The sequence below is a fragment of the Amblyomma mixtum genome, chromosome 9 (assembly GCF_055824585.1).
Source record: "Amblyomma mixtum isolate Tamu chromosome 9, ASM5582458v1, whole genome shotgun sequence".
Lineage (NCBI taxonomy): Eukaryota > Metazoa > Arthropoda > Arachnida > Ixodida > Ixodidae > Amblyomma > Amblyomma mixtum.
Genome location: NC_143020.1, coordinates 62,075,770 through 62,102,741, shown reverse-complemented (window position 1 = coordinate 62,102,741; position 26,972 = coordinate 62,075,770). Strand labels below are relative to the sequence as shown.

General features: G+C 46.2%; 2 protein-coding genes across 4 annotated transcripts in view; one reads left to right on the top strand and one right to left on the bottom strand.

Moving 5' to 3' along the window:
- Nucleotides 1–1,731: 1,731 nt before the first annotated feature.
- LOC149329296 (uncharacterized) lies at nt 1,732–10,707 on the top strand. The gene is made up of 7 exons (XM_089559222.1): nt 1,732–1,739; nt 2,874–3,030; nt 4,357–4,469; nt 5,546–5,672; nt 6,264–6,455; nt 10,101–10,229; nt 10,702–10,707. Exons 1-7 carry the CDS (start codon nt 1,732–1,734, stop codon nt 10,705–10,707), a joined length of 732 nt encoding a protein of 243 aa, XP_089415348.1.
- Nucleotides 10,708–12,307: 1,600 nt separating this feature from the next.
- The window catches only part of LOC149329295 (TNF receptor-associated factor 6-like), a 29,057-nt gene continuing 14,392 nt past the window's right edge, over nt 12,308–26,972 (bottom strand). For all 3 annotated transcript variants that reach the window (XM_089561864.1, XM_089561867.1, XM_089561863.1), the window contains 2 exons: nt 19,004–19,307; nt 12,308–16,559 (listed from right to left, as the gene is read on the bottom strand). In XM_089561864.1, the coding sequence (XP_089417990.1) occupies nt 16,444–16,559; nt 19,004–19,307 (420 nt within the window). In that variant the 3' untranslated portion in view covers nt 12,308–16,443. The remainder of the gene's footprint in view (nt 16,560–19,003; nt 19,308–26,972) is intronic.

Below are 26,972 nucleotides of genomic sequence, written 5' to 3'. Positions count from 1 at the left end.
CGGGCGCTTTCTGGCTGATTCTTAGCATCTAATTACGATTATAAAACTAAGTGTAAGTTTCCAGAGCTAGGCGCAGAATGAGGTATTCAGAAGAATAGGGTTTAATTTGTCTGATGCCTCGCATTAAATGCTAATAGGGATATTCCTCATAACGTTGACTTCATTTAAATCGGCCACAAACAAAAATCTTATTGATTCCACATATTTTATAAACTCAAAGAAACATTTTAGGGGAACAACGCAAGCGTGCGGAGGGCAGAAAAATAATAAGGAATACAGAAAATACAGTTCCACCTAAAATGCACCTTTACCAACTAGCGTAATTTTCAACGCCTACCACTGAAAAAAAAAACGTGTTTGTGGAATAGGAGAAATGCCTCACTCCAGACGCCACGGTGGCTCAGTGGTTATGGCGCTAGGCTGCTGACCTAGAATATGCGGGTTCAATCCTGGGCGCGGTGGCAGAATTTGGATGGAGGCAAAATTCTAGCGATTTCGTGTACTGTGCGATGTCAGCGGGCGTTAAAGAACCCCAGGTGGTCGAAACTATTCGGAGCCCTCCACTACGGCGTCTCTCATAGCCTCAGTCGCTTTGGGACGTTATGCCCCGTAAATCATAAACCAAACCATAAAAAGACATGGTGGGCAGAGATAAGTGAAGGCGAATAGGCTCAGCGTATCAAGCAGAAAATTGCTGAGGGTAATCTGCCGAAGTGTGCTGTGAATGGGGGGTTCCGGAAAAAACATTCCCAGAAAAAACGTCCCCAGAAAAAATGTCCCCGGAGAAAACGTCCCCGGAAAAAAATGCCCCCATTTTCCAACTAGGAGAAGATGTCCCAAAACGGGTGCCATGAAACGTCTCGTAACACGCAGTAATTTGAGCATCGGCCTAGCATGTGGGCGACGCCACTAGTGGGCTCTTACCTCATGAGGGGGTTTAAGTCGTTTAATGGTGGAACTAATCACTGTCCCTCAAACGCAGTGGTAGGGTCAACACAACGCAAGTGTTGGTGTGATTTATTGCTCAAGGCTTGGAAAAACCCTAGGTGATTGGTTGGTTCATGGGGTTTAACGTCCCAAAGCGACTAAGGCTATGAGAGACGCCGTAGTGGAGGGCTCCGGAAATTTCGACCACCTGGGGTTCTTTAACGTGCACTGACATCGCGCAGTACACGGGCCTCTAGAATTTCTCCTCCAAAGAAATTCAACCGCCGCGGCCGGGATCGAACCCGCGTCTTTCGGGCCAGCAGCCGAGCACCATAGCCACTGAGCCACCGCGGCGGCAAAAAAAACCCTAGGTGAGAAGGGCGTCTTGATATACAAAAAGATATAAGATAAACACGTCTAATGCTTTATCAAAACTTCTGTTTGGGCTAGATGGTGCATAGCTTATATTGAAATGAATTTAAGCGCACAAGAACGCGCACACAAGAAGAGGAAACACACAAGACAGGCGCTGCACGTCTCATTTATAGCTTAATGATAGCGTGGAACAAGCACTGCGCATGACCTGTACGAAATCATCGCGCTATCACATGCGCCCAATCCAATATTTAGGAGGCGGTAGCTCAGTGCCTACACACTGCACCAGCAGAAAGCAGCTTCCCGATTGCAGCAGCGATTGCAAGGCAAGTGCACGGTTTAGCAGATGTGGTGTAATGGCATGCAGAGCGCTAAAAGTGCGCTAAATTTAAACGCTGCGTATTCATTTTCTGGACAGACTGCATGACCATGGTGGGGTCTGATACTGCAAAATACTTCATGCTTACATATATTTTCAAATTCAAATAACAGTACGCTATAGAGGGCAATTTGTTGTCAAGTCGGTATCGGAAGAAATTATTCTTTCCGTATGTTTTCACTTGGGAACACTTTTTCCCAGATGGCGCTTCCTAGGAGGACATCTCCAGCCACTTTTTTTCGGGGACGTATCTTCCATGGACGTTTTACCGGGCACGTATCTTACGTGGACGTTTTACCGGGGACGTATCTTCCATGGACGTTTTACCGGGGACGTATCTTACGTGGACGTTTTACCGGGGACGTATCTTACGTGGACGTTTTACCGGGGACGTATCTTCCATGGACGTTTTACCGGGGACGTATCTTACGTGGACGTTTTACCGGGGACGTATCTTACGTGGACGTTTTACCGGGGACGTATCTTCCATGGACGTTTTACCGGGGACGTATCTTACGTGGACGTTTTACCGGGGACGTATCTTACGTGGACGTTTTACCGGGGACGTATCTTCCATGGACGTTTTACCGGGGACGTATCTTAGGTGGACGTTTTTCAGGGGACATTTTTTCCTACACCCACGAATGAGAGCTGCCGCTTGGCCCTTGCTTTATTCACGTTGGTTTGTTCCCCGCACCTGCGTATACCTAGGAAACTGTGCTCTCTTTGAATAATACAAATACTGTTGGAAGATGACGCTTCTTAATAAACGCTCTCTAAGTAGTGATAAATGGATTTATTAAACATGGTAAATGGAAGGAAAAAGATCAACATGAACAACAAGAAACAGCACTATAGATGTAGTAAGTCAAATTTGTTGGCTTTCTGTCGAGATTTCAAGAACTACGTCAATACCGTTGCCGTCTTAAGCACACTTCGGAGTGGCGCGTGGTCGACTTAGGATCCGTACTGAATACGCTGTTTCATTGCCATCTATGTCCTACTTATGACAGGAGCAAGCTGGACGACGTTTTGGTGGCTGTAGCTGATGGCGCAGAGAGAAGGCGCAGAAATATCTTCAGTTTTAGATAGCCTTGTACCTCTTCAGAATTTATGCGTCGTCTTCTTTCGTTTTGCGGTTTTCCCGGCTTATTAACATATGGTTATTTTTTTTTATTTTTTCTTCGGCCAGGCTGCGGAGAACTACAACGGTTCTCGCGTCTGATCCCGCTACGAAGACGCAGTTGGAAAACCTTTGGAAGCGGCGCATTTGTCATTACGGCCACGTCAACAGACCAGCCTTTAGTGTCATCGTTACCGATATAGCGGACCCGATCAAGAGCGCATGGGTACGTTTCGCGTCTGGCACGCTCTTTCTTCCTTCTGAACTCATTGCCCAACCTTTCGCCTTCTTCGAAAGTACATCTTAAAGGGAGTCGGAGGAGCTTTTGACTCAATAAATATCAGCTAAGATTTACTATTTTGGCTGTTCTAACTACGTCGAAGTGTGTTCGGGATGAAAAACACATTTGTCGCCAAGAAAATTAATTTGAAAAAATCTTCCCGCCAATCAAGTGAAACTCGTGACGTCCTCATTGTTTTGCACTGAATGGGGCTGTTGCGTAGCCTCTGGGATATGTGCCCAAGAATTCGGCATCGATGCACGAATTGTACTCGCGAAATCCGCCGGTGAGGACATCTCTCTTTAGTTTTTTATCTTTTGTTCCCTATAAAGACTCCGATCTGTGTGAGAGAGGTTTCCTAGTATTATAACGCGATACCCGATGGACAGAGGCCAATTCTATTAATGTGAAAGCATTGCTTGTCTCGTGAGTGGCATATAAAGGATATGTTTTCAGAGCGTGTCCCCCCGAACTGACAGTCATGCACTATAGGGGTAATTAATAGAATAGTTCATCAAATAACTACCTATTTAGCATGAGGGAATAATGAACTCACCAAGTTGATTGATTGATTAATTAATTACACATCTTTATTGCCAATTTATATTGTATCGATGAATTACTTACTTAATAAACATAAAGACATAACTAATTAGTACATTGGTGTGCTTAATAGACAGTCTGGGAACCGAACCCACGTTCTTGGATGTGATAGAACCGAGGATAGACAGAAAACGCGACTTAGAAACGGCACAGACAAAAAGGAACGACCACGCAGCAACATAATCGGCAACATTAAGGGAAATGTTTTCAGATTACTCTAAGCAGACGTAATTGCACCCCTGGGATTTTTTTTCTTCCACAGTGTTTATTTGTTTCTTTATTCAGTGGATAAGGTTGTCGGCGACTGAGCGCTAATAGGTGCGTTCGATCCGGGCCGCGGGAGCCACCACTTCTAGGAGCCATTGCAAGAATGGCTATTTTCGGAGATCTGCAGGCGCTTCAATAAATCCGACGGCGCATATTTGTTTGGAGCCCTCGAACAGCGGACACCTCATAGACCGCACCGCTGCTTTCGGCTTTAATTGCGCACAACTAATCAATGAACGAAACTGGCCTTCATCTACCGTCGAGAGGCTAACAGGCTAATTGGTTTCATCTTCAACAATACTGCGTATTCTGGGGCAAGGTTGAGACAACAGAATAAATGAGGCTGTTACAGCAAAGGGACCACATGACTACTCTCAATGTTTCCGTGTATTTATTCCGCAAACTATTGCCTCCTTGATGCTCGACAAGGACGTCAACGAGAGGCCCGTGTACACAGCAGTGGCGCTGCCAATCATCAACGTAAAAGTTGCCGAGTTCGTCGTCGAGCGTTTGAGGTGAGAGCGAATGGGAATGATCTCGAGCAAATTACGCAAACTTGTTGCTTCGGAGACGCGGGAAATCTTTCGGTTATTGCTTGCAGCTGCGAGCACCTTTCTTTACTTAAGCGACATTGTGCTAGCTCTGCCTATGCTTTTGCTGCGTACAGAATTCACTGGCTGTGCAGCATACTTTTTTTTTGCAAAAATGTTACCGTTCTAGTAAAGGCATGAAAGTTTATAAAACCAGGTACTGCTAAGCAAATTTAGGGTGCGTTCCAATACTCCCGAGTAGACGTCTACTTAGACGTCTTGCCTGACAGCCGTCACTTTGAGACGCGTTCCATTTTTCACGAAGCCGTCCAAGAAGACTGCTTCACCGACGTCAAAATCGATGCAGGCTAACTTCCTGTCCAAAGATGGCGGAGCAGATGTTGCAGTTGGAGCTGAGTGAGCCGTGCTCTTTGCGGGCACTGGAGCCCGGAGACGCACCATCTTTAAAGTGTGAGAAGTGGCGGCAAATAAAGCAGTCTTTGTGGACCTACGATTGCTATAGCAGCTTATATGTGTCAATCGCGCGGGAGGAAATCGTGCGGGTGCGATCGTCTGCTATGCTGGTGAGATCGTCTCCTAAAGCGGTAACAATGAACGCACCATTATTGCAGCAAAACGAAAAACAAGCAAACTACTAACATAGCTTTTTGAACTTGTTTTATTAACAATTTTTAAGAACATAGGCGTGCAACTATTCGTAATTTTCAGTTCACTTTATATGCTGTAAGGCGGCGCGTGCAGTAGACACGTTCCAATATGTAGACATGTAGACGGCTTCCTAGACGTCACACTAGACGTCTTGTCGGACGTCTGGAGAATTGGAACCCACCCTTAGTGTGATCGACGTAATGTGTGTGTGAGAGAGAAAATAGACTAATGAGAGGAAAATTGAAGAAGTCGGCCAGCGGCAACATCAACCTGGACTGCTATCCAGCAGTGGGAGAGAGGGGGGGAGCTATAAGGAAGAAGTAGAGCAGAGAGCGAACATAAAGTGGTGATGCGATAATCAATTGAAATCTTGAAATGGTATGTTGGTGCAGGGCTACACTGATGGATATCGTGATTGGCTTGGCACATCAGGTGGGCGGTGACAAGGATAACCGCAACTGCCTGATCATGTCTCCATCGTACATGGACAGTCCCAGCCCGGATTACCCATTCTCTCTGGTATGCGCTCGAATTTCTGGGATATGCTTTTTTTTTTCCATTTTACTGAAAAGCTGGGTTGCCAATTTTAATGGCGTACGGAGCTCTTGGGATTGTGTCACTTGCTCCTGACCCGAAACCGGGACGGACTGGTTCTTTTAAATACGCTCTTGCGAACCAAACAAACGAAGTTTGAATTAACCAGGTTTTAATGCCTAACGTGCTACGCTTCGCACACGAAATCAGTGGCAGAAACTAAACGTCCATATTACCCGATATCAAGCCTCAAGATAACTGCCAATAGCGGCCACCTTACCAGGCATCTACTCAGTGAAGTACGGGGACCACGAACGCTGTTGGATGTTCCCCTCTGCCAGCGTACGAATCCCTGCCTTTGACCTATGAGCAATGTTCATCCGTAAGAAGGCTTTGCTCAAGGATGGTGGCGTGATTAGCGCGGAGAATGTTAACAGATCCTATGCATCGTGCGCAGGTTTAAATATTAAGTCAGTAAACAATTAAAAGAATAGAGCCACACACTTATGCCTTAAGCAACTGTCGGTGCTTATTACTTGCTTTTCTCTCTTTCGCACGTACTGAACAACGGCACAGCGTCTCTGGCACGAGGTGTTCCAGTCTATTGGTGATGCTGAGCTGCCCACGACGCTGGCTATGTCTGTGGGGATTCCATTTCGCCGCTACAAACCCCGTCAATGTTCACAGTTTGACAGCGATACGAGTAAACAGTTGATCGTGGCCCCGTGCAAGCCGTTCCCTGGACCTCAATTGGCTGGCATCCTGGAGGTAAGACCGGGGCAATGGAAATTTCCGCAAGTACGCTCGAATAAACATACGTGTACGCAATGTATACGCGATGGCAACGTTAGAAGTCGCAAAGGTGGTCTTCTAGCGAGAGAAAAACAGTCGCTTTAAACACAATTTCTGTCGATTTAGATCTTCGCAATATTTTGCCAGCAGTATAACTTTTGCTTAAAACTTTTGAGTGCCTGTTACCCTCTCTGCGATAGCAGTTACAGGTCATTACTGAGGTAGGTATAAGTATTACAATGACATTTTAGTTATGCTCTGATTGCACCATATATCTCATCGCGGATTTCAATTATTCATTGGTCAATTAGCCTCCGTTATTACCTTGAAACATTTGCACAAAATAGCCAAAATTTACATCTCGTTACAACCCTTTTAAGTCGTAATTCTGCCAAATAAAATATTATGATATTACAACTGATGCTTACAAAAGTATTCATGCCCAGGACTGTTGGACATGGACAACCCTTAACACCTTTTGATGGCTTCCTCTGGGTCGCATTTTATGTCTAACCGCGGCCTTTCATTTAAACACTGAATCGCATTTCCTTACTACAAAATTAATTTTGAGGACGCATGTAGTGTTCGCCTTTCAGGTTACATAATGACGAAATCACTTCGTTCTTTTAGGAGCAAGGCGAAATTTTGTAGCATTTTTCTGTGCTTTGAAGCATTCTTGCAAATTCAGATGAGGTGCCCATAAAAGCTGTCTCATAGAGTATACCTAGCATACCGAGGGAGGTCGTAAGAATTTTATCATGTTCTTCAGAATAAATTGGCTAACTAAGCAATTATAAAAGGTCATAGAGTTGACCACTTTGTGACTGGGAAGAGGTGCGCGACAAGACGCAATTTATGTGCCTTTAAAACACATCTGCAGGCGTTTATGTGAAAACAAAAAGATTGGCGGACGTCTTCATCCTAAAATCGCCTCTGGAAAAATGAAGTTCCATATCCTACGCAGCCACAGCCATGATAGCCAAGTAAAGAGGGAAGAACCGATTCTAGTTGGTTTGTTGGGGCTGGGCTATACTGGTCACCAGGAGACGAAAACACACACAAAATAACAATTAGACATACGAAGCGCGGACTCACACCTTGTTTGATTGCACGGAAAAGCCCTCGTTTCCCTACAGAAAAGCATAAACGTAGATTTTATAACCAGACATAATGTTGGGAAACGAACCGAAACTTCGATAGAAAGAATAAATGTGCGCCTTTCTGTTCTGATCAGCACACGGTCTCCCGGCATTCAGATTCACCATCCTAAAAAAAGAATTCAGGGCTGACACAATCACCTTTTCCAGAAAAACTAATCTCGTACGCTTGGACAAGTTTCGCCTTTGGGTGTGCTATGATGGCTGCGGCTGCATGGAAGCTGCGTAGCATGGCATTTCTGAATTTAAAAAAATGAAAACTGACCTGACGCTGTTCTTCTGGGTTTCCCTTAAATCTGATATAAAACCACTGGGAATCTGAAAAATAGGTTAAGCGGAAACGGAGAGCAGCTGTTAAAATGAGATCGAGTTTGTCTTCCTGTAAAGATGTTCGCGGTTAACCAGACAGAAAATTAAAAGTCTACAAAACACTGAAAAAAGTGCGGAATGAAGAAAAAATTTGACGAAAAAAATGTATTGGGTATCAGTCGCTGATTTCCCTTTCCTGACAGGCCAGTAGATTCGTCTTAGTGCACAAAAAAATTACGCCATTTTATACCGGTATAAAGGTACAAAGTAAGAGAATATGTCTACTTAGGGCAGGTAGTGGCCGCTGATCCAGATCACGAGAGGGAAATAACTAGAAGAATAAGAATGGGGTGGAGCGCATATGGCAGGTTCTCTCAGATCATGAATGTTAGTTTGCCAATATTGCTCAAGAGAAAAGTCTACAACAGCTGTGTCTTACCGGTACTCACCTATGGGGCAGAAGAGTGGAGGCTAACAAAGAGGGTTCAGCTTAAGTTGAGGACAGCACAGCGAGCAATGGAGAGCAAAATGATAGGTGTAATGTTAAAATACCGGAAGATGCAGAGAAGATGAGGGAACTAACGCGGGTTAATGACATCCTAGTCGAAATCAATAGGAAAGAATGCGCTTGGGCAGGACACGTAATGCGAAACCAAGATAAGCGCTGGTCCTGAACGGCGACGGAGTGGATTCAAAGAGAAGGCAAGCGTAGCAGGGGGCGGCAGAAAGTTAGGTGGGCGGATGAGATTAGGAAGTCTGCGGGGATACGGTGGCCGCAACTAGCAAAGGACAGGGTTAACTGGAGAGACATGGGAGAGGCCTTTGCCCTGCAGTGGGAGTAGTAACGCCGATGATGATGATGATGATAACACTGGAGGCGGCTTTCGCCGCACGGGAACGCCACTGGATCATTTATTCTCAGCGCATAAAGTGGCCTAAGATATGAAGTTAATAAGAAATAACGAAACCTGGCAGTATTGGTTTAGGCTGGGACAGTTGCAGTGACCGGGATACCGGTGCTCGTTTTGCGCGTTCGCTTTCGTGCCTTGGTGTTATGAAGAGTTTCACTTCCCAGATCTGATGTCGATGTTTCGGTTGCGTGTTCCGTTTCGCACAGCACGGCTGCATATTTGGTCGTACTCAACTCTCTGCCACCAGAACAATAAAGGCCGATTCACACGACGGTCCGTTCGCCCGCGGCCCGCGCATCACGTGTTCATGTGTCACCACTTTGAGAGGCGCACTGTCGGCCCGCGGACTGCTCAAGCAAGGATGCTCAGGTGCTTTTCCACTCGCAGGAATTAGCGGCAGCCGACGAAGATGCGTGCGCTAGCTTGCAACTGGGCTAGCAAGACGGCCCAGGCCATTACGAATTGGACAAAGGGCCGCACCCGCTCCGCAGGACATCCTCTACAGCTCAATAAAGTGTTTCTTCCATTAGATCGCACAGTCATGGGTCGGGAGGAAAATCCACTTCGACCAGCGTTTTCAAGCATTGTAAAATAATCTGACCACTGTGGTACACCGACAGCGTCGTCTGCTCTTTTGGTCCGTCGCATCCTCTTGACGTCATCGGGTCGCAGGACAGTTTTAATGGTGTATGAGCAGGTAGCGCGCGAGCCGCGGGTGAAAGGACCGTCGTGTGAATCGGCCTTAACAAGAGCTCAACCACACGCACTCACGTGCTAATCACGGCATACCATTATAAAATGAGGTATCGTGTTACAAAGCCGGCACGTGCTCCTCTTGTGCTTTTGTTTGCAACAGGGCACATAACTTGTTTCGTTCGAGAGGTTCGAGCACCGAATCGGCTCATTTTATCGATTTGCGGTTTTCAAATGACCACTCTTTGGTATTTTCCCCGGGATCGCTGCTGAATGAGCTGTCTAGATCCAAATTTAGAGGTCAATATACGCGCAGGTAGACCTCGAATTGTGTTATCACAGCTGTTTTTCACTGTTATTCTCTGTGTTATTCACTCTTGAAGTAAACGTTACTTGGGTGCAACGGCAACGACGCACTGCACACCTGTGCTTGATGAACCGGTTACCGCGCATCCTTTAGCACATTGGGGCCGTTGGTAGTGCTTTGCACATGGCTCTGCTTATTACCACACGAACCCTACCCCAAAGAAATGCGGGTGATCTCTGCGCAGGTGTGCCAGGCGCGTACGCCTTGGGAAGGACATTTCACGTGGGACGCTGACACCTCGACCGAATTCTATTTCGACAAGAGCGGGTGCTGGCTGTACACAAACGACGGATCGGGTTCGCTCAGACAGAAGGTGAGGTTGGCTTGATCCTAACGTTGGTTTCCTCCACTTCCGACGAGTACAGCCATTAAGCTCGGTCTGTCCTCCCAAACAGCGCAGGTAATCCTACAAACATTGGACATGTATTGGTGAAGGCTGGTCAAACAAAGGATCAAGAGTGAAGCCATCCATTTACAATATTAGCCCGATTACCTGTCCCTTCTTGGGCTACTACTCGTTTTTATGAAGCGCAAACAACAGTGCAAAAGTGAAGAAATATGCAGGAAAGTGCACAAAACAGGCGTCGTTGCCCTCTATTTTTTTTTAAGCACTTACCTCTCGCTTGGTAGGAACTTTTATTCTTTTTATTCTTTTCCCACGGCTGCCTATTTTTTCTGATCGGTGCACACAGATAGCAAGGGTATGCTCGCGACTTCGTAAGCTTCGCATGCAGGCTGCAATGCAGCTAGCTGAGCGTGTTTTGGCTGTAACCACTGTGTTACAGTCCTGATACGCATTATTTGTGGGCTCCTAGCGAAAGCCTACGTTAGTGTATTCACTCTTTTGTCATATGCTGATATGAAGCGCAACGCTCCGTCGAACACACGGGCTAAACAACGAGAGACTCGCCCATGCAGACGCACAAAAGCAAAAAAAAAATTGTATTTCTATTCAGGTTGGAAGGGAGTCCGAGCGCATCACGGCTTTCATGCCCAATGTTTTTCTTTACCCATATCTTGCCTCCCAGTTTCCGGACTGTGGAATATTCTCAGTATGATTAAGTCACGGGGTTAAGGAATGGTAAAAGACCGGGGGGCGGGGGTAGTGGAGGGAAGACAAAGACACGTTGGTGCCAGTGAACTTAGTCCAACTGCATGGTGGCGCAAGTGTCCAGCAGTGTGACAGTATATGCATAGAAATGACGGAAGAGTCAATTCGAAGCCCCGACCAAATCACTGGCTTCACCTAGTCTGCTTAGGCTGGCTACGGGTATATACCCATCCGTCTTGATATAAAAGACCGTTTCTTTATTGGTGCCCAAGGTACCTCCGAATTGACATATGGGTACAAAAAATCATGAAGTGCCATTTTAGGCCCTTCAAAAAGCGACCCAGGCTATGAGGGACGCCGTAGTGAAGGGCTCCGGAAATTTGGATCACCTAGGGTCAGTTGCACATTAAAGCCCAAATTTCTGGAGCACTTCAATACGGCGCCCCTCATAGCCTCAGTCGCTTTGGGACGTTAAACATGTATAATCCAAACCAATCTATCCCATCTTTGAAAGTAAATGCTTTGTGTAAATGCATGCAGACTGATGCGAATGCATTGTTAAAAACATCTGCACAGTCGTTATCAGCAACAGATTCATGCAAGTCATTCGTTAACGTAATATGGGAATGGTGCGTAGGATTTAGGACCTGCCAAAATTGCTTTGGGTTCCTTATTAGTAGGTTTGGTAAGTCGTGGTGATAAAATGAGTGCTTGGCATCACGAACGGGATGTAAGTATAATTTTTCGATTTCGTAATATTTTTTCCATGCGGCAGGCGTGTCGATGCGTTTGGCGAAGCGAAAAAATCGTTTCTTTTTGTTTTCTAGGCGTTTTGAGGGCCGAGTAAACCAGGGTTTATTGCGGTTGGTGTGAAATGTAATCGTCGGGACAAACGTATCAGTGAGACTGTTTATTTGTTCTTGAAGATTGCCAGTTTTCATGAATTGAGCGAGTGTGAAATGCGGACTCATATTCGGGAAAAAAAGTGCTAAGATCTTCAGTTATTGCGTTGTAGTTCCCTTTATCGTATAGACGTATTGTTTTTTCAGATGTCTGTTTTTTAGTAGAGTGAAATGAAAATAGAGCATGTATGACTTGTGGTCACTGATTTCCGCAAGAAAACTGATAGATGTTAGTTTTTCGGGGCTATTGGTTAATATCAGGTCGAGTGTGTTTCTTCTTGCTTCTTGGTGCTTGCGTTGTCAAAGCAAAGCCCGGACCAGTTGTAAAATGGGCAAAATTAAGCAAAGAAAACGGAAAGCCTATAATCTCGGCACCACGTGTTTTGTGTCGTCGTTATAGGAGCCGCAACTTTCCGACTGCCTTGAATGCCACGTAGGGTCGTCTTGTAATAATTTTATTCTCTAGTCTCTCTTTTCTTCGTCGGCGTCTCCGTTCTCGTGGTTACACAGCACTATGAAATGCCTGCCTTCAGCAGAAAGGAATCTGTCGAGATGGGGAGGGTAGACATGCGGCGAATGTGAGCTCTAAATGCTGTCTTTCCGTGCTTGGGAAGCCGAGACAGGTGGCATGATATGAAAGGTTGAACTGGCCTGGAGAGAATAAGAAAAAACAATTGATTGAGCTGTTAGGTACAAAAAGCAAGGGAAAGCGACAAGAAAAAAAAAGGGTTCGGAGAAACAGCGAAAGGCAGGCAGAGAGACAAAAGAGTGCGAAAGCCAAGGGTGCGTCAGAAACTGAAACAAGAGGTGCTGAGCACAATTCAATGTAAGTAAGAATAAACGATAATGAAATAAGAGATTGAGCAATGCTCTAGTAATGGATCCTATGTTTTGGACAAGCGCAGCACGACAGGCTCATGGATGAAGAACATTTGACGTCGTTAGCGTGCTCTACTCCGCTTGAATGGATTCTTAATGTTTAAAAATTCTGAAGAGTAACGAATGTATTTTCTTACCACAAAATGCCCCGTGGCCACTGAGACATGCAGTGAAGGTTGGAGGACTGCGTTCTGATTTTAAAGATATCTATTTCTTTCTCTTTAATGAGAATCAACGCCGTGTGAAAATTTCTCCCTTACCTTCAGTGGAGTAGGATCGCCGCGGCTAGGAACCAGCTCGTGACCTGGAACTCAGTAGCACAACACCATATATGTACCGAACCACCACAGAGCACTATCTAAAATCGAAGATCCGACAATTTCAAAGCCGTAGGGAGTTTATTACCTACATCATTGAGAAAACAGCCCGGCCTGTAGTATAATACAAAACTATAGCGGACACTTCTTTTTGAAGAATGTGACATTAATGAATCTTTAGCTCAAAGTATTGTGGACAAAGTTGCTTCCTTTACTGAACTTTTGAATACAAGAATAATTTTTTTTGCAACTCGCGCGACCAGGCTCTACGACCAATGAAGAAACATATAGGTCTGCAGCACCCAAGAAATGATTTAAGTCAACAAACACCGAAACCAAGGAGTATAGAGCAAAATTTGTATGCATAATTGTTATTTAATTTATGCTGTTCATTAATTTGATATTAATAGGGTGAGTATTTTATCCCGTAAAGATAATGGATTAGAAAGAAGAAGAAGCAACCGCCATATGCCACGTGTCGGATCCGAACTCACGACCTCCCAATTTCTCTTCCTGTGCTCTACCAACTAAGCTAAAAAGACAGCTGTCAAATCTTCTGCTTTAAGGAGTATTTAGGCGGTGTGCAACCTAGCCGTGAGAATGTTCACCAGTATAACATTCTTTGCAAAGCCACGGACGCAGTACGTCTTGTTTTACCGCGAGGAGGACTTGGAACGTCATCGAACGGAGGGCGGAAGCTCGGCTAGAATCCCCTTATGCTACCCACGGCATCGAGACTGCCAGAACAGAGGCCCTCGTTAAGCTATTTGACAAAACAAGGGAAGGAAATTGAGGGGCTCGTTATGACGTACATAAAGGAAGCCAACAGTCAATGAAACCGAACTTCGTTATTTATTTATTTGTTTGTGCGTTTGTTTTATTTATTAGTTTATTTATTTGCTGTTTCATTCATTTATTCGTAAGCGTAATAAAAGTGTCCACACGTAGTGTTCACAAAGTAACTCGGGTAAGCTGGAGTAAGTGCGCAGAAGCGCCTCGAAGCTGCATCCAATGGGATGAAGCACGGGTAAGCTCAGCTGGTAACTCAAGTAAGCTCGGGTCAGTTCGGAGGAGCGTCACACCAGCTGCGCGAGAAGTTGTTCGGGAAGAGCAACACGGGTTGTAAACTCCATTGTGGTGGCTGCGACAGGAACAGGCACCTTCCAATGCAGTGGCGCATCGCTTAACCGGTGCGTCACTGCGCTGGTAGTGGTATATGAGGACTCTCCGCCATCTTTGAATGTTAAGTAGGGAATGGTCAATTCTGTATATATGGACATTAAGCGTCGGAACTCCGAATGACGCGCTTTGATGGCCAACGCGATGTTAGTTACCCAAAGGCGCAGATTACGACAGACATAATCAACCACAAGAACAACAACGGGAACAGCAGTAGTGTACAATGCTTTTGCATTCGTAGCACGTCAAGAAACTTAAATGCCCCGGTAGTTTTTTTTTACATTTCCTGCTGCGCCGTGAAGTCATAACTTCAGGGGGGTGCCATACTTCAAAAATTCGAAAATAAGGCATGCTCTAAACATTTGTACAAGATAAAATGAACGGCGGGGGAAAAAAAAAGAGAATCAACTGTGCATTCACACCCCTCAGAGTTCTAAAGAAAAATAAGCGAAAGAAGAAAAAGCCGGGAAGAGCCACCCGTCACTGAGCATGTCACAAATCCGACATCAGAGCTGGGAATACTGCCTTGAACTGGCAATCCACAACACGGCGGGCAGCTTGTTCCAGTCACTCCGGAAGTACCAAATAGGCCCCTTTGAATTTTAAAGCGCTCACAACATATAGGCTTCCGGGAAAATGTTCTGAATCTAGCATCCGTGAGAGCTATTGTTCTCCAATGTTATTTCACAGCTGAAAAATTGCTTATAATTTCCGAAAGGAAAATAAAAAGCTTACTGTGTGTGCGAAACCGCCTGCGAAAGGCGGAAACAACCTTTAACTCCCCAGGCCCCCAGGCCGCTAAAATCTGAAGAATGGATGTACCATAACATTTAGGCAGCTAACCGTACAATGAATAAGCTGGAAATGCTAGTATGAATCCTAGAAGCTCAAGTTAGGAGAAGCTGGGGGCTTTTAAAAGAAGGTACCGAATTGGGTAATCAAGGAACGGGGCGGTTTTTGCAGCACATTTATTCATGGTATTAGAGCACGTCGCGTTACAGAACTTCACACCTATAGGAATAAACATATTTTTGACAATATGTGGCACACAGAAAAACACTAAAACCAGACGTCCTCAAAAGCGGCTGAATGCTAAGAACGATTCCCAAACAGAGGCACTGTAACACACAACCCTGAAATACTTCTGTCAAGAATAAATTTAAACCCCATAATACCTGGCTTTGTTCATGCGCTCGTTATGGAAGCAGCTCATACTTTATGCGGAGCTTATCATCCGCCACGTAGCCTTGGTTGTAAAGATCTGCTACGTCGAGCGACTGTTTACTCCGGCAAGCTGTCGACCATTTTGCTTCAGCGGGTCTATCGTAAAACTGAAGAGAACGGGTAGTTTTCTCTTGAAACGCCCATTCTTCCCCTTGTTTCGGATGTATCACGGCCAGCTTGATTGTTTTCTCGAATGGCCAGTCCACCGTACCGTCCATATCACCGCTGTGCAAACGCAACGTCGCGTGAAGTTTCACAGCTTCATCCTCTTTCCTGAACTCGACACCAGGCGCCACAGAGTAGCCACACAGGTATACCTTCTCGCTCTCATACACAGCACTGCCGTTCGCCATCGCGGTTCGGTGAAGCCATTGTACATGTCTAACAAAAAACACGCACTTCGATATTAATAGTTCTATTAGTCGCTGGATAGTCTTCATGCGATCCAGAGCTTCGCCGCTGTTTCTCTCCGCAGCGGCTTTTACTGCTTTGACGGCAGATGCTATCTGTCTGAAGCTGTCTCGATTTTGGCTAGCTGCATGAGCCACTTCATCCTTCAGCGTTTGCTGCAACCTGGTTATGCTTTCAGAAAGGTTTTGAACTGTGTGCACGGCTGAGGACAAACACTCGCTGGCATTCTCGATATGTGCAGTGATTTCGCGCTCACTTGGCATCACAGAGCTATGAATACGCCTGCCCCCAACGGACAACTCTTGTCTAACGGTTTCCCTTAAACTATTCACGCTATGACAGATTTCGTTTAGTCGATCCCCGTAAGCCTGAATATTCGCAGCTATTCGCCCAAGGAATTCCTTCACCTCGTCTGCCTTCCTTTCGAAAATTGCGCTGAACGAAGCAAGGAAACCATTCTCGCAGTCGCTCTCAGATTGCCCATCGTTATCAGGTGTGGGAGATAACGCAGGGCTGCACATTCCGGATTTCGCATGCGCAATCACGCCGGAGCAAGGAACTGCCTCAGTGCACATGGGACACGATATGCTGTGGTGTCCACATTCCAGGAGGAAGTGACGGGTGATCATCGAAGCCTCCGTCAGGTGCTGGCAGCCATTTTCCGCGTTCCAGCACTGCACCTGTAATCACAAAGCAACTATCATTTGTAGAGCAATGATAATTAGATTTTTAGAACACGGTCAAGCGGTTGCCGCTTCCTGGAACAGTATTCGAGGCTACGAATTGATGGTTTAGGGGGGTTTAACGTCCCAAAGCGACTCAGACTATGAGGAAGGCAGTAGTGGAGGGCTCCGGATAATTTCCGCCAACGGGGGTTCTTTAAAGTGCACACGCATTGTACTGTGCACATGCATATAACATTTACCCTCCATCGAAATGCGACCACCCCGCAGGGATTGAACCGGCCTCTTTTGGGACAGCAGCTGAGAGCCGTAACCACTAAGCCACCGCGGCGTCACATCTAGTATCACGGTTTTAATAAGGTTCAGGAAAGCTACTTGATGGCAACGGTGCCTCCATCAGGTGGTTTAAGAATCAATGCCATGAAACGCGAACAGCGCCAGGGACGTGAGCACCCACTTCGAAATTGGTCGCTTCCTTCACAAAGCAATGAGTGCTTCTTAATCCTATAACGACAGGATACATAGTAGCGACAAATCTTTCCATGAAGAATTAAAAGCAACCCTGACACACACTAATGAAGCATGCCGGGCCTTGCCAGTTTCGGCAATAATACGAACATCAAAACTACACCACGCATCCGCCAGGCTCTCTCTCTCTCTCTACACCCATTCCAGCTGCTGCTGCGCGCCCAGAAACAAACGATTCACTGCTCGCGTACTTTGTTTTACTATTTAGGGCACCTGCCTTGCCTCGTAAGGAAGGCTCTTTTAGTATGAAATAAATTTATTTGGTGCCGGCTTGTTACAGCAGCGAGCCGCAATGTATACGTACAGGGTCCTTCAAAATATGTGCGAACACGGCGAAGCGTGCCCGCGCTCCGCGGAGCGTCAGCGCATCCGGCGTGGTCGCGCATCGAAACAATGTGGCGCATGCGCACAGCAGACTGGAGGCGGTGCTTCGTGTCGTCTGCTACAGCACGGCGCGCTTCCGTGTAAAGCAGACGTTTCGATGCTGTGATATGCCGCTGTCACTGGGTGCCTATAGCAGCCGGAAATGTGTCAGATGCGAGTTTCGAATGACCTGAGGTTAGTTTGTACAGAAGCGCGTGTTCCATTGCGGTCTTTGTTCTTTGCATGGCACCTTCAATCCTATTTGAGTGCTATGCGTTGCGCTGATTTTGCTGGGTGAATTAATGCACCGCAAAATTTGAATTTATATTTCCAGCAACGCCATCCTCGACGTGTGCTTTTTACAGCTTCACGTCAGAAGTGTTTTTCACAGATCTTGCGTGGCACGGGATATTATTTGCGTAATCGCATTATGCGTAAAGTACTCATAATGCGTATATCTGACTAAATGCTGGGGAAGCCTTTAAAGAAATCTACAGCCCTATTTCTTGCAAACGAAGAGTGAACCCAGTCATTATCGTTTACGCTCCGTACGTGCTACTGAGCCCTGGAATCTGCGACTAAAATGGTTTTGCACCCAGTGAGATTAGCAGACATATTTTAAGGCTATAGCCTTTACTGGCTCATACTGTCGTCCATTAGCAGAGGGTGTCACATCTTTGGAAGCTTTTAACTCGTCTTAACTCGGGAACCAAAAAAGATACAAGAAAAAGAACGGTTGCTTCAGATAGAGGAGGAAAATATAAACCTAAAAGCCAGGTTTGATGACTAGAGTAATCAGTTAATTATATTAAAAAATGTTAAAATGGCGTCGAAATAGCGCAGACGTCTATATAACCACGGAAACGGTGTGACGTCACATCCACGAGAAGACGTCATGGCATAGTGAAAATTATCACAGATCGGTCGGAAAAACATCGAATTTGTGTGAATTAAAATGAAAAAATGAGTAATTAAGCGTAATTCACACTTAAGATCCCGAAAGATATATAATTTGGGTATCGATACAGCCACGGGAACGGTGTGACGTCACATCCACCGGAAGTCGTCACGGCATAGTGTCCTCGGCTTCCGCCTCTCAGCACTTTAGTTGCCGAAGTGTCCTCGCAATTTTTAGTCGCAACCCTTTAAAATTGCCTTACTACCGCAATTCACAGAAAAGTTCCCGGTGTTTTAGTCTGGTTGCTTGCAGAATCTCGGTGCTGAAATGTTATATCTATTTGCGCTTCAAACACAGCATTCAGGTTAGTTGGTAGTGGAGATTATTTGCGGATAACGGTTGGTCTACGCAGGTGACGAAATGGATTTCATGGAAGGAAAAAAGTGGAAGACAGCGAAAGAGTGACGTCAGCAGATTAGGTTGTGCAGGTTGCGGAAGCGGAGTGGCATCAGAGTGAAATCAAAAGGGTTATTGAAGACCAGTGTGCGAGGCTTTGTCCTCCAGTGCGTCTGGTTAGTCTGGTGATGATTAATGCAATTCTTGTAATGTCGCTGCTAAAACGAGTAGGCCCTTTCATTACGTTCTAGCTCACCTTTCTGCTGAGCAGCTCTTGGACAGGGAGGTCGCTCCAGCCCACGTCTTCGTCCTGGCACTCGCAGCCGTCGTGTGGACAGACGCGCACTCCGTCCACGGCGCACTGCTCGCAGCAACATTCGCACAGGGTGTGTCCGCAAGGAAGCACAGCTGTCTTCGGTCGCACCAGTCCGCAGGTGTCGCACACGCTGTTCTGTGGAAGAAGCTCGACAAACCGCAGGGGCCTCCAGTCGAGTTCCGTGCAGAACCCGACCAGCGTGTACTGATGACTTCGAAGTGGCATCGCTCGACACACAAGCAGGCTGCACACAGGAGTGAATGCGGTCGTGTTAACGCACATTAACACTGCCCGCCTATCATCTTTATTTCGTCGCGTTCCTATCGCGCTCTATCGCGTTCCTATCTCGTGCACGGCCAGTCATGCGAGGCTAGCCAGTTGTGGCTAATCAATGAGGTGGTGTCAACCGCAGGGCTGACGTCACTTTTTTGACATCGACCCATAGCCAAACTTCAAGCTTATTGACTATCTGAGAAGGAAAACTTTTTAGATAAAAAAAAGTCGGCGCGCTATCTGGCTGATTATTAGCATCCAAGTACGTTTATAAAACTAAGTGTAACTTTCTAGAGCTATGCGCAGAATGAGGTATTCAGAAGAATAGGATTTAATTTGTCTGATGCCTCACATTAAATGCTAATAGATATTCCTCATAACGTTGGCTTCATTTAAGTCGGCCACAAACAAAAATCTTATTGATTCCGCATATTTTATAAATATGCGTGCGCGCGTGCGTGCGTGCGTGCGTGTGTGCGTGCGTGCGTGCGTGCGTGCGTGTGTGTGTGTGTGTGTGCGCGCGTGTGTGTGTGCGCGTGTGTGTGCGCGTGTGCGCGTGTGTGTGCGCGTGTGTGTGCGTGTGCGTGCGTGTGCGTGCGTGCGTGCGCGCGTGCGTGTGCGTGCGTGTGCGTGTGTGCGTGCGCGCGTGCGCGCGCGTGTGTGTGCGTGCGCGTGTGCGTGCGCGTGCGTGTGCGTGTGCGTGCGCGTGTGCGTGTGCGTGCGTGCGTGTGCGTGCGTGTGTGTGCGTGTGTGTGCGTGTGTGTGTGTGTGTGTGTGTGTGTGTGTGTGCGTGTGTGTGCGTGCGTGCGTGCGTGCGTGTGTGTGTGTGTGTGTGTCATAAATACCGGTTTGGTCGGTTTGGTTTGGTTTGGTTTATGGGGTTTAAGGTCCCAAAGCGACTAAGGCTATGAGAGACGCCGTAGTGGAGGGCTCTGGAAATTTCGACCACCTGGGGTTCTTTAACGTGCACTGACATCGCACCGTACACGGGCCTCTAGAATTTCTCCTCCAAAGAAATTCAACCGCCGCGGCCGGGATCGAACCCGCGTCTTTCGGGTCAGCAGCCGAGCACCATTAACAGTGAGCCACCGCGGCGGCGTAATGCAATGCTCGGTAAGCAGGCAAAGAATAGAGGACATGATTTTCGGTGATTCTCTGGAAACTGTGCATTTCTACTAGAGCACGCAGCGCTGCCCGTCCAGGGAGGGTGGCCTCTCGGCCTTTAAATTGCTACGAAAAAAAATAGTTACGTAGCTCAACAGGAGCTATGTCGTAAGCTTCAGCGATGTGAAGTGAAAATGTTAACAGCTCCCGTGAAAGCATTCAACTACTGCAACTAGTTGGGAGAAGCTGCTGCAAAGTATGTATACTTTGTTTTGTGCTGGAAAGTCACAAGACTGGCGCCTGGGAAATAGATTTTTTAGTGATCCTTGGAACGCATGTAAGCGAAAAAGAGAGCGACGCGACAAGCGGCGCGACGAAGGCGAACATGGTTCGCTCTGTCGCGTACAGGGGGAAGACGCATGCACGCAACAGCGCGAAACCGACGGCAACGCGAAACTTCGACAGTGTTGCTGGCATAGCACACCGCAAAGGTATTCGCAAATGCAACAGCAGTAAAAAAAATTGCAAGAATGTAAACCGGCCGCTCTAAACCCGCCACAAGATAAAAGCCTGTACCGTATTTCTGTGAAATAGTATAATTCTAATTCTGCATGCAATGCTTTCCTTGTCAGGCAAGTCTGCTACGCGCAGCGCGCATTTTCTAGCGAATGATAACGATCGCTCGACGACAGCTAAGACCACATGCATGAAACATAAATGAGCGCATTCACTTCCTAAATGTCCAGTCTGCCTACGGAAGCATTTAGCAGTCAATGAATCCAACTCAATGAAATTGTTTACAAAACTGGTGCGCCTAGTGCACCGACGGCTTCTGCAACTCGGTGCCAAGCCGCATGAGAATGGCCGGATGTTTATAGTACCTGTGCTGCAGGTCCCAAAAGACCTGCTCGCACTCGACGGCGTCAATAAGGCGCTCATTGAAGTTTTGGTTGGCCGTCGTTTTGTAGGAAGAGCGAATACGCGGCGATCGCAATGCAACGCTTCAAAAATAAAAAAAAGCACGCGAAGTGACCGGCAGTGACGTACGCTGAGCGTTCATGCTATTGGCTGATCGCGCATGCACTTCCGGGCGAATGGGCGAAATTTTCTATTTCGGCAGATCCGAGCGACGAGCCAAGCGACACATACAGTTCCGTTCGCGCGAAGCTTCGCGCGAAGCTTCGCGCGACGCGTGCCGCCGTCGCGTTCGCGTTCGCGTGAGTTTTCGCGTGCATGCAACTCAGCCTTAACACGGGCTGCACCGTGAACTTTCGTTTTCCAATTCACATTTTCTTAACAGTTCACAAAATCCATAATTCGCAATCCGCATACAGTTGAACTGTGTTTAAAAAAAGTTTCGAAATCTCAAATACAAAAAGAAATATCTCTTTCAAGGAGCCTGAATTTTCAGATTTCCTCGGAAATGTAACATTTCCCTTTAAATATATATGAAATAGGCGAACTTTCACACGTCATTGCCATCGGGATTTCGTCTTTCGTATCTCTAGCACTAAAGTTCCTTTAGGTGCCTGTATTTTCGCACGTGCCGTACAGTGCAGTCTAATGCTCAGGCAATGACGAATGACTCTGTCAATGGCCTGTTGCAGTGCATGTGCTTTGTTTCGAGAAATACCGCAACAACTGGCATGCATCCCAATTTTCCCACTTCCTCTCTTTTGCTGCTTCATCGTGTTTGGAGAACAGCTGCTCTACGCTTCTTTCAGTATACCTTGACACGTGTCGCAGGTAGTTCTCACATATGTTGCAAATGAAGCGAATAGCAAAAAAAGAGTCATGAGTTTACATTTCATACTGTTTTCTCCGTACCTGGTTTTCCCACATGCCAGGCAATGCCCCCCCCCCCCCCCTCCCTCTCGCATGCGTTCAGCTTAAACATCTATTCGTTCGCAGTGTTACTGTCTATAAAAACTGCCATCTCTGTCCACTCAGCTTCTCTGTAGTGCTCCGTATCGACTAGCAGAATGACAGCGGTAGCCTTCGTCCTGGTACTCTTCCTTGCAGTCTTACGGGCTACAGTTGCCGGGAGTGGTAAGCGTTCCGAAATATAATTCTGCTTTTCTTTTAAAGAAACAGCGTTAAGGGTCCCATTCAGTGGGAAACCTTACGCAGTCGTTGACGTTGGCGTGTCCAGAAAATTCGGTATTCGACAAGAGCGTCGACACAAGAGGAGCTGCGGAACTTAGAAGTGATTCAAATAATACATAAATTGTGAGTATATGTTCTTAAAATGGTTCAAATGACATTGTTACGTGAGGATGTAAATTAAATTAATTGGTAGAGAAGAAAACTGCGGTGTTAAGATTAGAATCGAACACACGACCTTTGGATCGCGAGTCAAAGAAGCTACCCGGAGCCATAGAGGCGCGGACGTTCGATTCGGTTCAAGGGAGCCCTTAACGCCATAGTGTGAAATTCAGTGTCATCGTGTCACTTAATTCGAACCGAGCTAAGGCCTAAGCTTAGCTCAGCAGGTCTTTTCGGTGCTCTCCGCCGATATCATAGAGTCGAGGCCTTTTACTCTCTAGGTTTTCTGAAATTATTGCAAACAGTTCTACAAGCAAATTCAGTGAATGAATATGGCGAGCACAGGTAAACAAAATTCAGTACAATCTCAAATGTCATCACGGTAGCGCCACAAACACTTAACATAATTTTGGTTAATCTACATGAAATTAGTCTGTTGCGCCGAGGATCCCTGAACCACCGTGGTAAATGAAGGCTACAAATACAACTTTTAACGCCATGGTGACAAATTTTTTCTCAAATGGCTGCATTGAAAATTGTTTGTATCCAGTAAAAACAAGTTAAAGGCAGCCATTTTTTTTTCAAATTAAGGCAAGTATTGTTGCAGTGAATATTTTCTATTCAACCTGGTATTAATCGACGTACTGCTCTAAAAAATTCTCAGTTTCCAGAGAAATATAATACAAAATTAAAACTTTCAATATTATTCAAATAGAGACGTCCATGCAGCTTCTAAACCATCTAAGCAACTTCAGAGTGAAATTGTTTTACTCCCAGACAGTTCTGCTTTAATAGTATGAGCATTTATTCTTAATGATAGCAAACCTTGCTGGCATACCATCGAGTACGGTGGCATATTGTGTGAATTGCACTCTGCAAATGACCGCGGTCACGCATGCCTAAATCAGTTCCTTAGCATGTTAATATTCCCTGAGATTGCTCTTCGGAAAGCGGTACGACGAAGTGCTTCGAGCCGTTTAGCTTTTCTTACTGCTGGCAAGCACTTCTTGTGAAATAAGCCTCCTGCATTTAGGCATACCAAAAATAGTCGTGTCTAATTGGGCTTCACTAAGCAAAACAATGCTTGTACGCGACTACTTGTCAACCTTAATTTATACTGAGATCGACCCGAACAAAGACAGATGTTGGAATTTCATTGGCTCAACATTATTTCAGATGCTTGTTTTCACATTGTGATCATTTATGTTTTTTTTTGTAGCTCCTTGCATAACCATCAATCTGCCTGACTTTCTAACGACCAACAAGGTATGATCTTTGACGTACCTCCCATCTTCAAGGGCCTTTCTTTTTTCCTATGCCTTTCCCTTTTAGCCCGTGCGTCAGGAACTGCAGCTTATGTCGCCTTTATGCGCAACTGATTTATGTGTGCAAGCCGTCTAAAAACCTCGGAGTGCTCTTTTAGCAAAACTACTTCAGCACTCTTCAGAAGCCTTCTAGATGCGTCATTCCTAGCAAATAATTATATCAAAATATGTACTCGGACTACTCGTCAGCATCGGAGTGTACTATTAAAAGAGAAGGGGCCTCAAAAGTAAATTTGAATATTGTTGGGCGAAACCGGTAGATTTACAAAAGTTTTTCATCCTTTTAAAAATTTGAAACGTATACTAAGTTTCACTGAAGGCTAAAGTTCAGACAAACTTGTGTTCTTCCGTGCAAGAAAGAACCACGAAGTTGCAGCAAAGTGCGTCGACGGAATTTCTTTATTCCATCTAACAAAGTTACTGGCGAGCGCCAGCAGAGCTGGGCCGCCGTCAGTGACAAGCTAGGACGAAGTGCCGCCATAGCGCTCGGTGCCGCGGTATATAAGCCCTTATCAAAGTGGCGTGTCCCAGTAGCGCGCGTGTTGCTATCAGTATGCGCGCAGCCACTACACTCCCCCGTTCTTATTTTCATTCGGGTACATGAAAATGAAACACAAAAACATCGTAGCTCATGGCACATAGCGGTCCGGAAGACGTCGGTGCCTCTCAGGGTAATGGCGCTCTGTTGTGGCTGGCAGAGGAGATGAATTTTGCTGCACCGCCGTCGTCGCAGAATGCGGCTACACGGAGTCATGCTGTTCAGGCGCAGAACTCGAGTCCATGCTCACAGCCTGAACTATGTGGTTCTGGTGACGGTTCCAAACAAACACACCCTGAGTGGTTTCCACTCACTGTCTGTACGAAACAGGTGCAGTTCGCGCCAACACAACCGCAGGTAACCACTTTACACCGTGTCGGAAGTTTCGCACCAGAACACTATCACCAAGTGCAGATACACGTGTACTACGCTGCTTGCGACGCACTGTCTGGACGAACTGTCTTGTCGAAACATTCCGCTGCAGCGATGGCTTGACTGCGTCCAGTCGAGTGCGCAGCCGCTGCCGTAGCAAAAGAGTGGCCGACGCCTCGCCCGTGGTCGCGTCTGGAGTGGTCCTGTAAGACGACAAAAACTCCCCCAACGTTGCGCTTAACTATGCGGCGGTACTTTACCGTAATGCCGCTTTCAAGGTTTGGACAAATCGTTCAGTTTGTCCATTACTGCTGGGATGGTAGGCTGATGTGCGCACATGCCGCGTGCCAATGCTTTTAAGATAGTTTGAAAAAGCAGCCGAAATGAATGGCGGGCCATTGTCGGACGCCACCACTTCAGGGTAACCAAACTTGCGGAAGATTTCGTGTAGCCGGCTTATAGTGCTTTTTGCGGACGTGTCACGCATCTGGCACACCTCGGGCTACTTGGAGTGAGCGTCGACCTCAACCAAGAACATGGCACCGTTGAAAGATCCTGCGGAATCGATGCGCAGACGTTCCCATGGTCTGGTTGGCCACGCCCACGGGTGCAAAGTAGCAGGGCAAGGCATTGTGCTCTGAGTTAGAAAAGGATTGCACGAACGCAAATGAGCTTCAATGTCGCGATCGATGCGCGCATACTGCGCGCAGCCACTACAAAACTAATCTCGATATTGAAGATTTATGGGGGCGTTTGCAATTTCGACGGGCAACAACAGCGACGTCGACACCAGCAACAGGTATCGCTCTGATATGGGCAGCACCTTTTCATACTGGTGCTTGCCGTTGATTTGTGTTCAAAAGACACTTTAAGCACAAAATATATGTGCGAAGCGGTTTTTTCGGAACAACTTTGCACAAGTGTCTTCCTGCTCAGATTTGTCTCAAACGTACGAAAACAACAATTTCAAATTTTCTCCGGGTTTGGCAAATTTGTAAAATTAAACCAATAATTACGAAATCCTAAACAATGAATTGAAAGATAAATGTTAGGGTTGACTACTGGACTGTAGCGACCATTTGAACGTGCACTTTATCTACCCCTTCTCTATGTACCATAGTGCACGACTGTACAGCAAGTCCTGTGCCTGATTGATACAATATTCTTTTCTACCAGACAAAGTGCTCGGATGTGAAACCCGCCGACATCTGTGCCCCTTTCAACGTGAGTGGCCACCTTCTCCTGGCCGAATCTTCCTATGATTTGCTGCCACTGGTTCCGCACTACACTATAGATGTCTCAGAGAAGTTGCGAAAACTCGAACTTAGTGTTTTCATTCGTTGTCACAAAGACTATTTGCAATAAAAATCTCACTCTACAAATACGGTAGCCCAAATCAGGCAGGTTTCTCTAGAGAACGTTAAGGTGTGTGTCTTATTCCTAAAAATACAGTCAGTTGAAAAGCACTTTGTTTCACTGTGCAAGTTATACACTCGCATCCTCTTTGGCGCACGGAAACAGTATTCCCAGCGATAACAAGTCTTCAAATCAGCTCTTTTTGCTTCTTTAAAAGATTAGAGTCACTTCTGGGCAATCGCCGAACAGGAACAAAGGAATAATAAATTGCCAACGCCACCTGCCTATCTTCTTTTTTCAGGAAAACGACACGGAGAGAGTGCGTGACGTGATAAACGTAAGTGCTGAGGAACAATACACTGAAGGCCTCGATTCGCAGTGTGATTAGAACCTCTCCTGATGTGCTCGTGTATATTTGCATCTCTTCTTTGTCCACATCTTCACTCACCATTACTGTTTTCATTATCTTCATAGTTACAATGGACTTAAGGAAAGAAAATGCATACACCTTCGCTGTCTCACAACAGGCTACTTTATGGAGAAAACCACAAATATATGGCATGAAAAATAAACATTAAAAACAGAACAATGCGCAAAATATGTGCCAAAAAGGTTGCAACTAGAAAACTAACTACAGTGCTCCCAGAAAGATTATTTCAAAAAGGTTTCGAGCCGC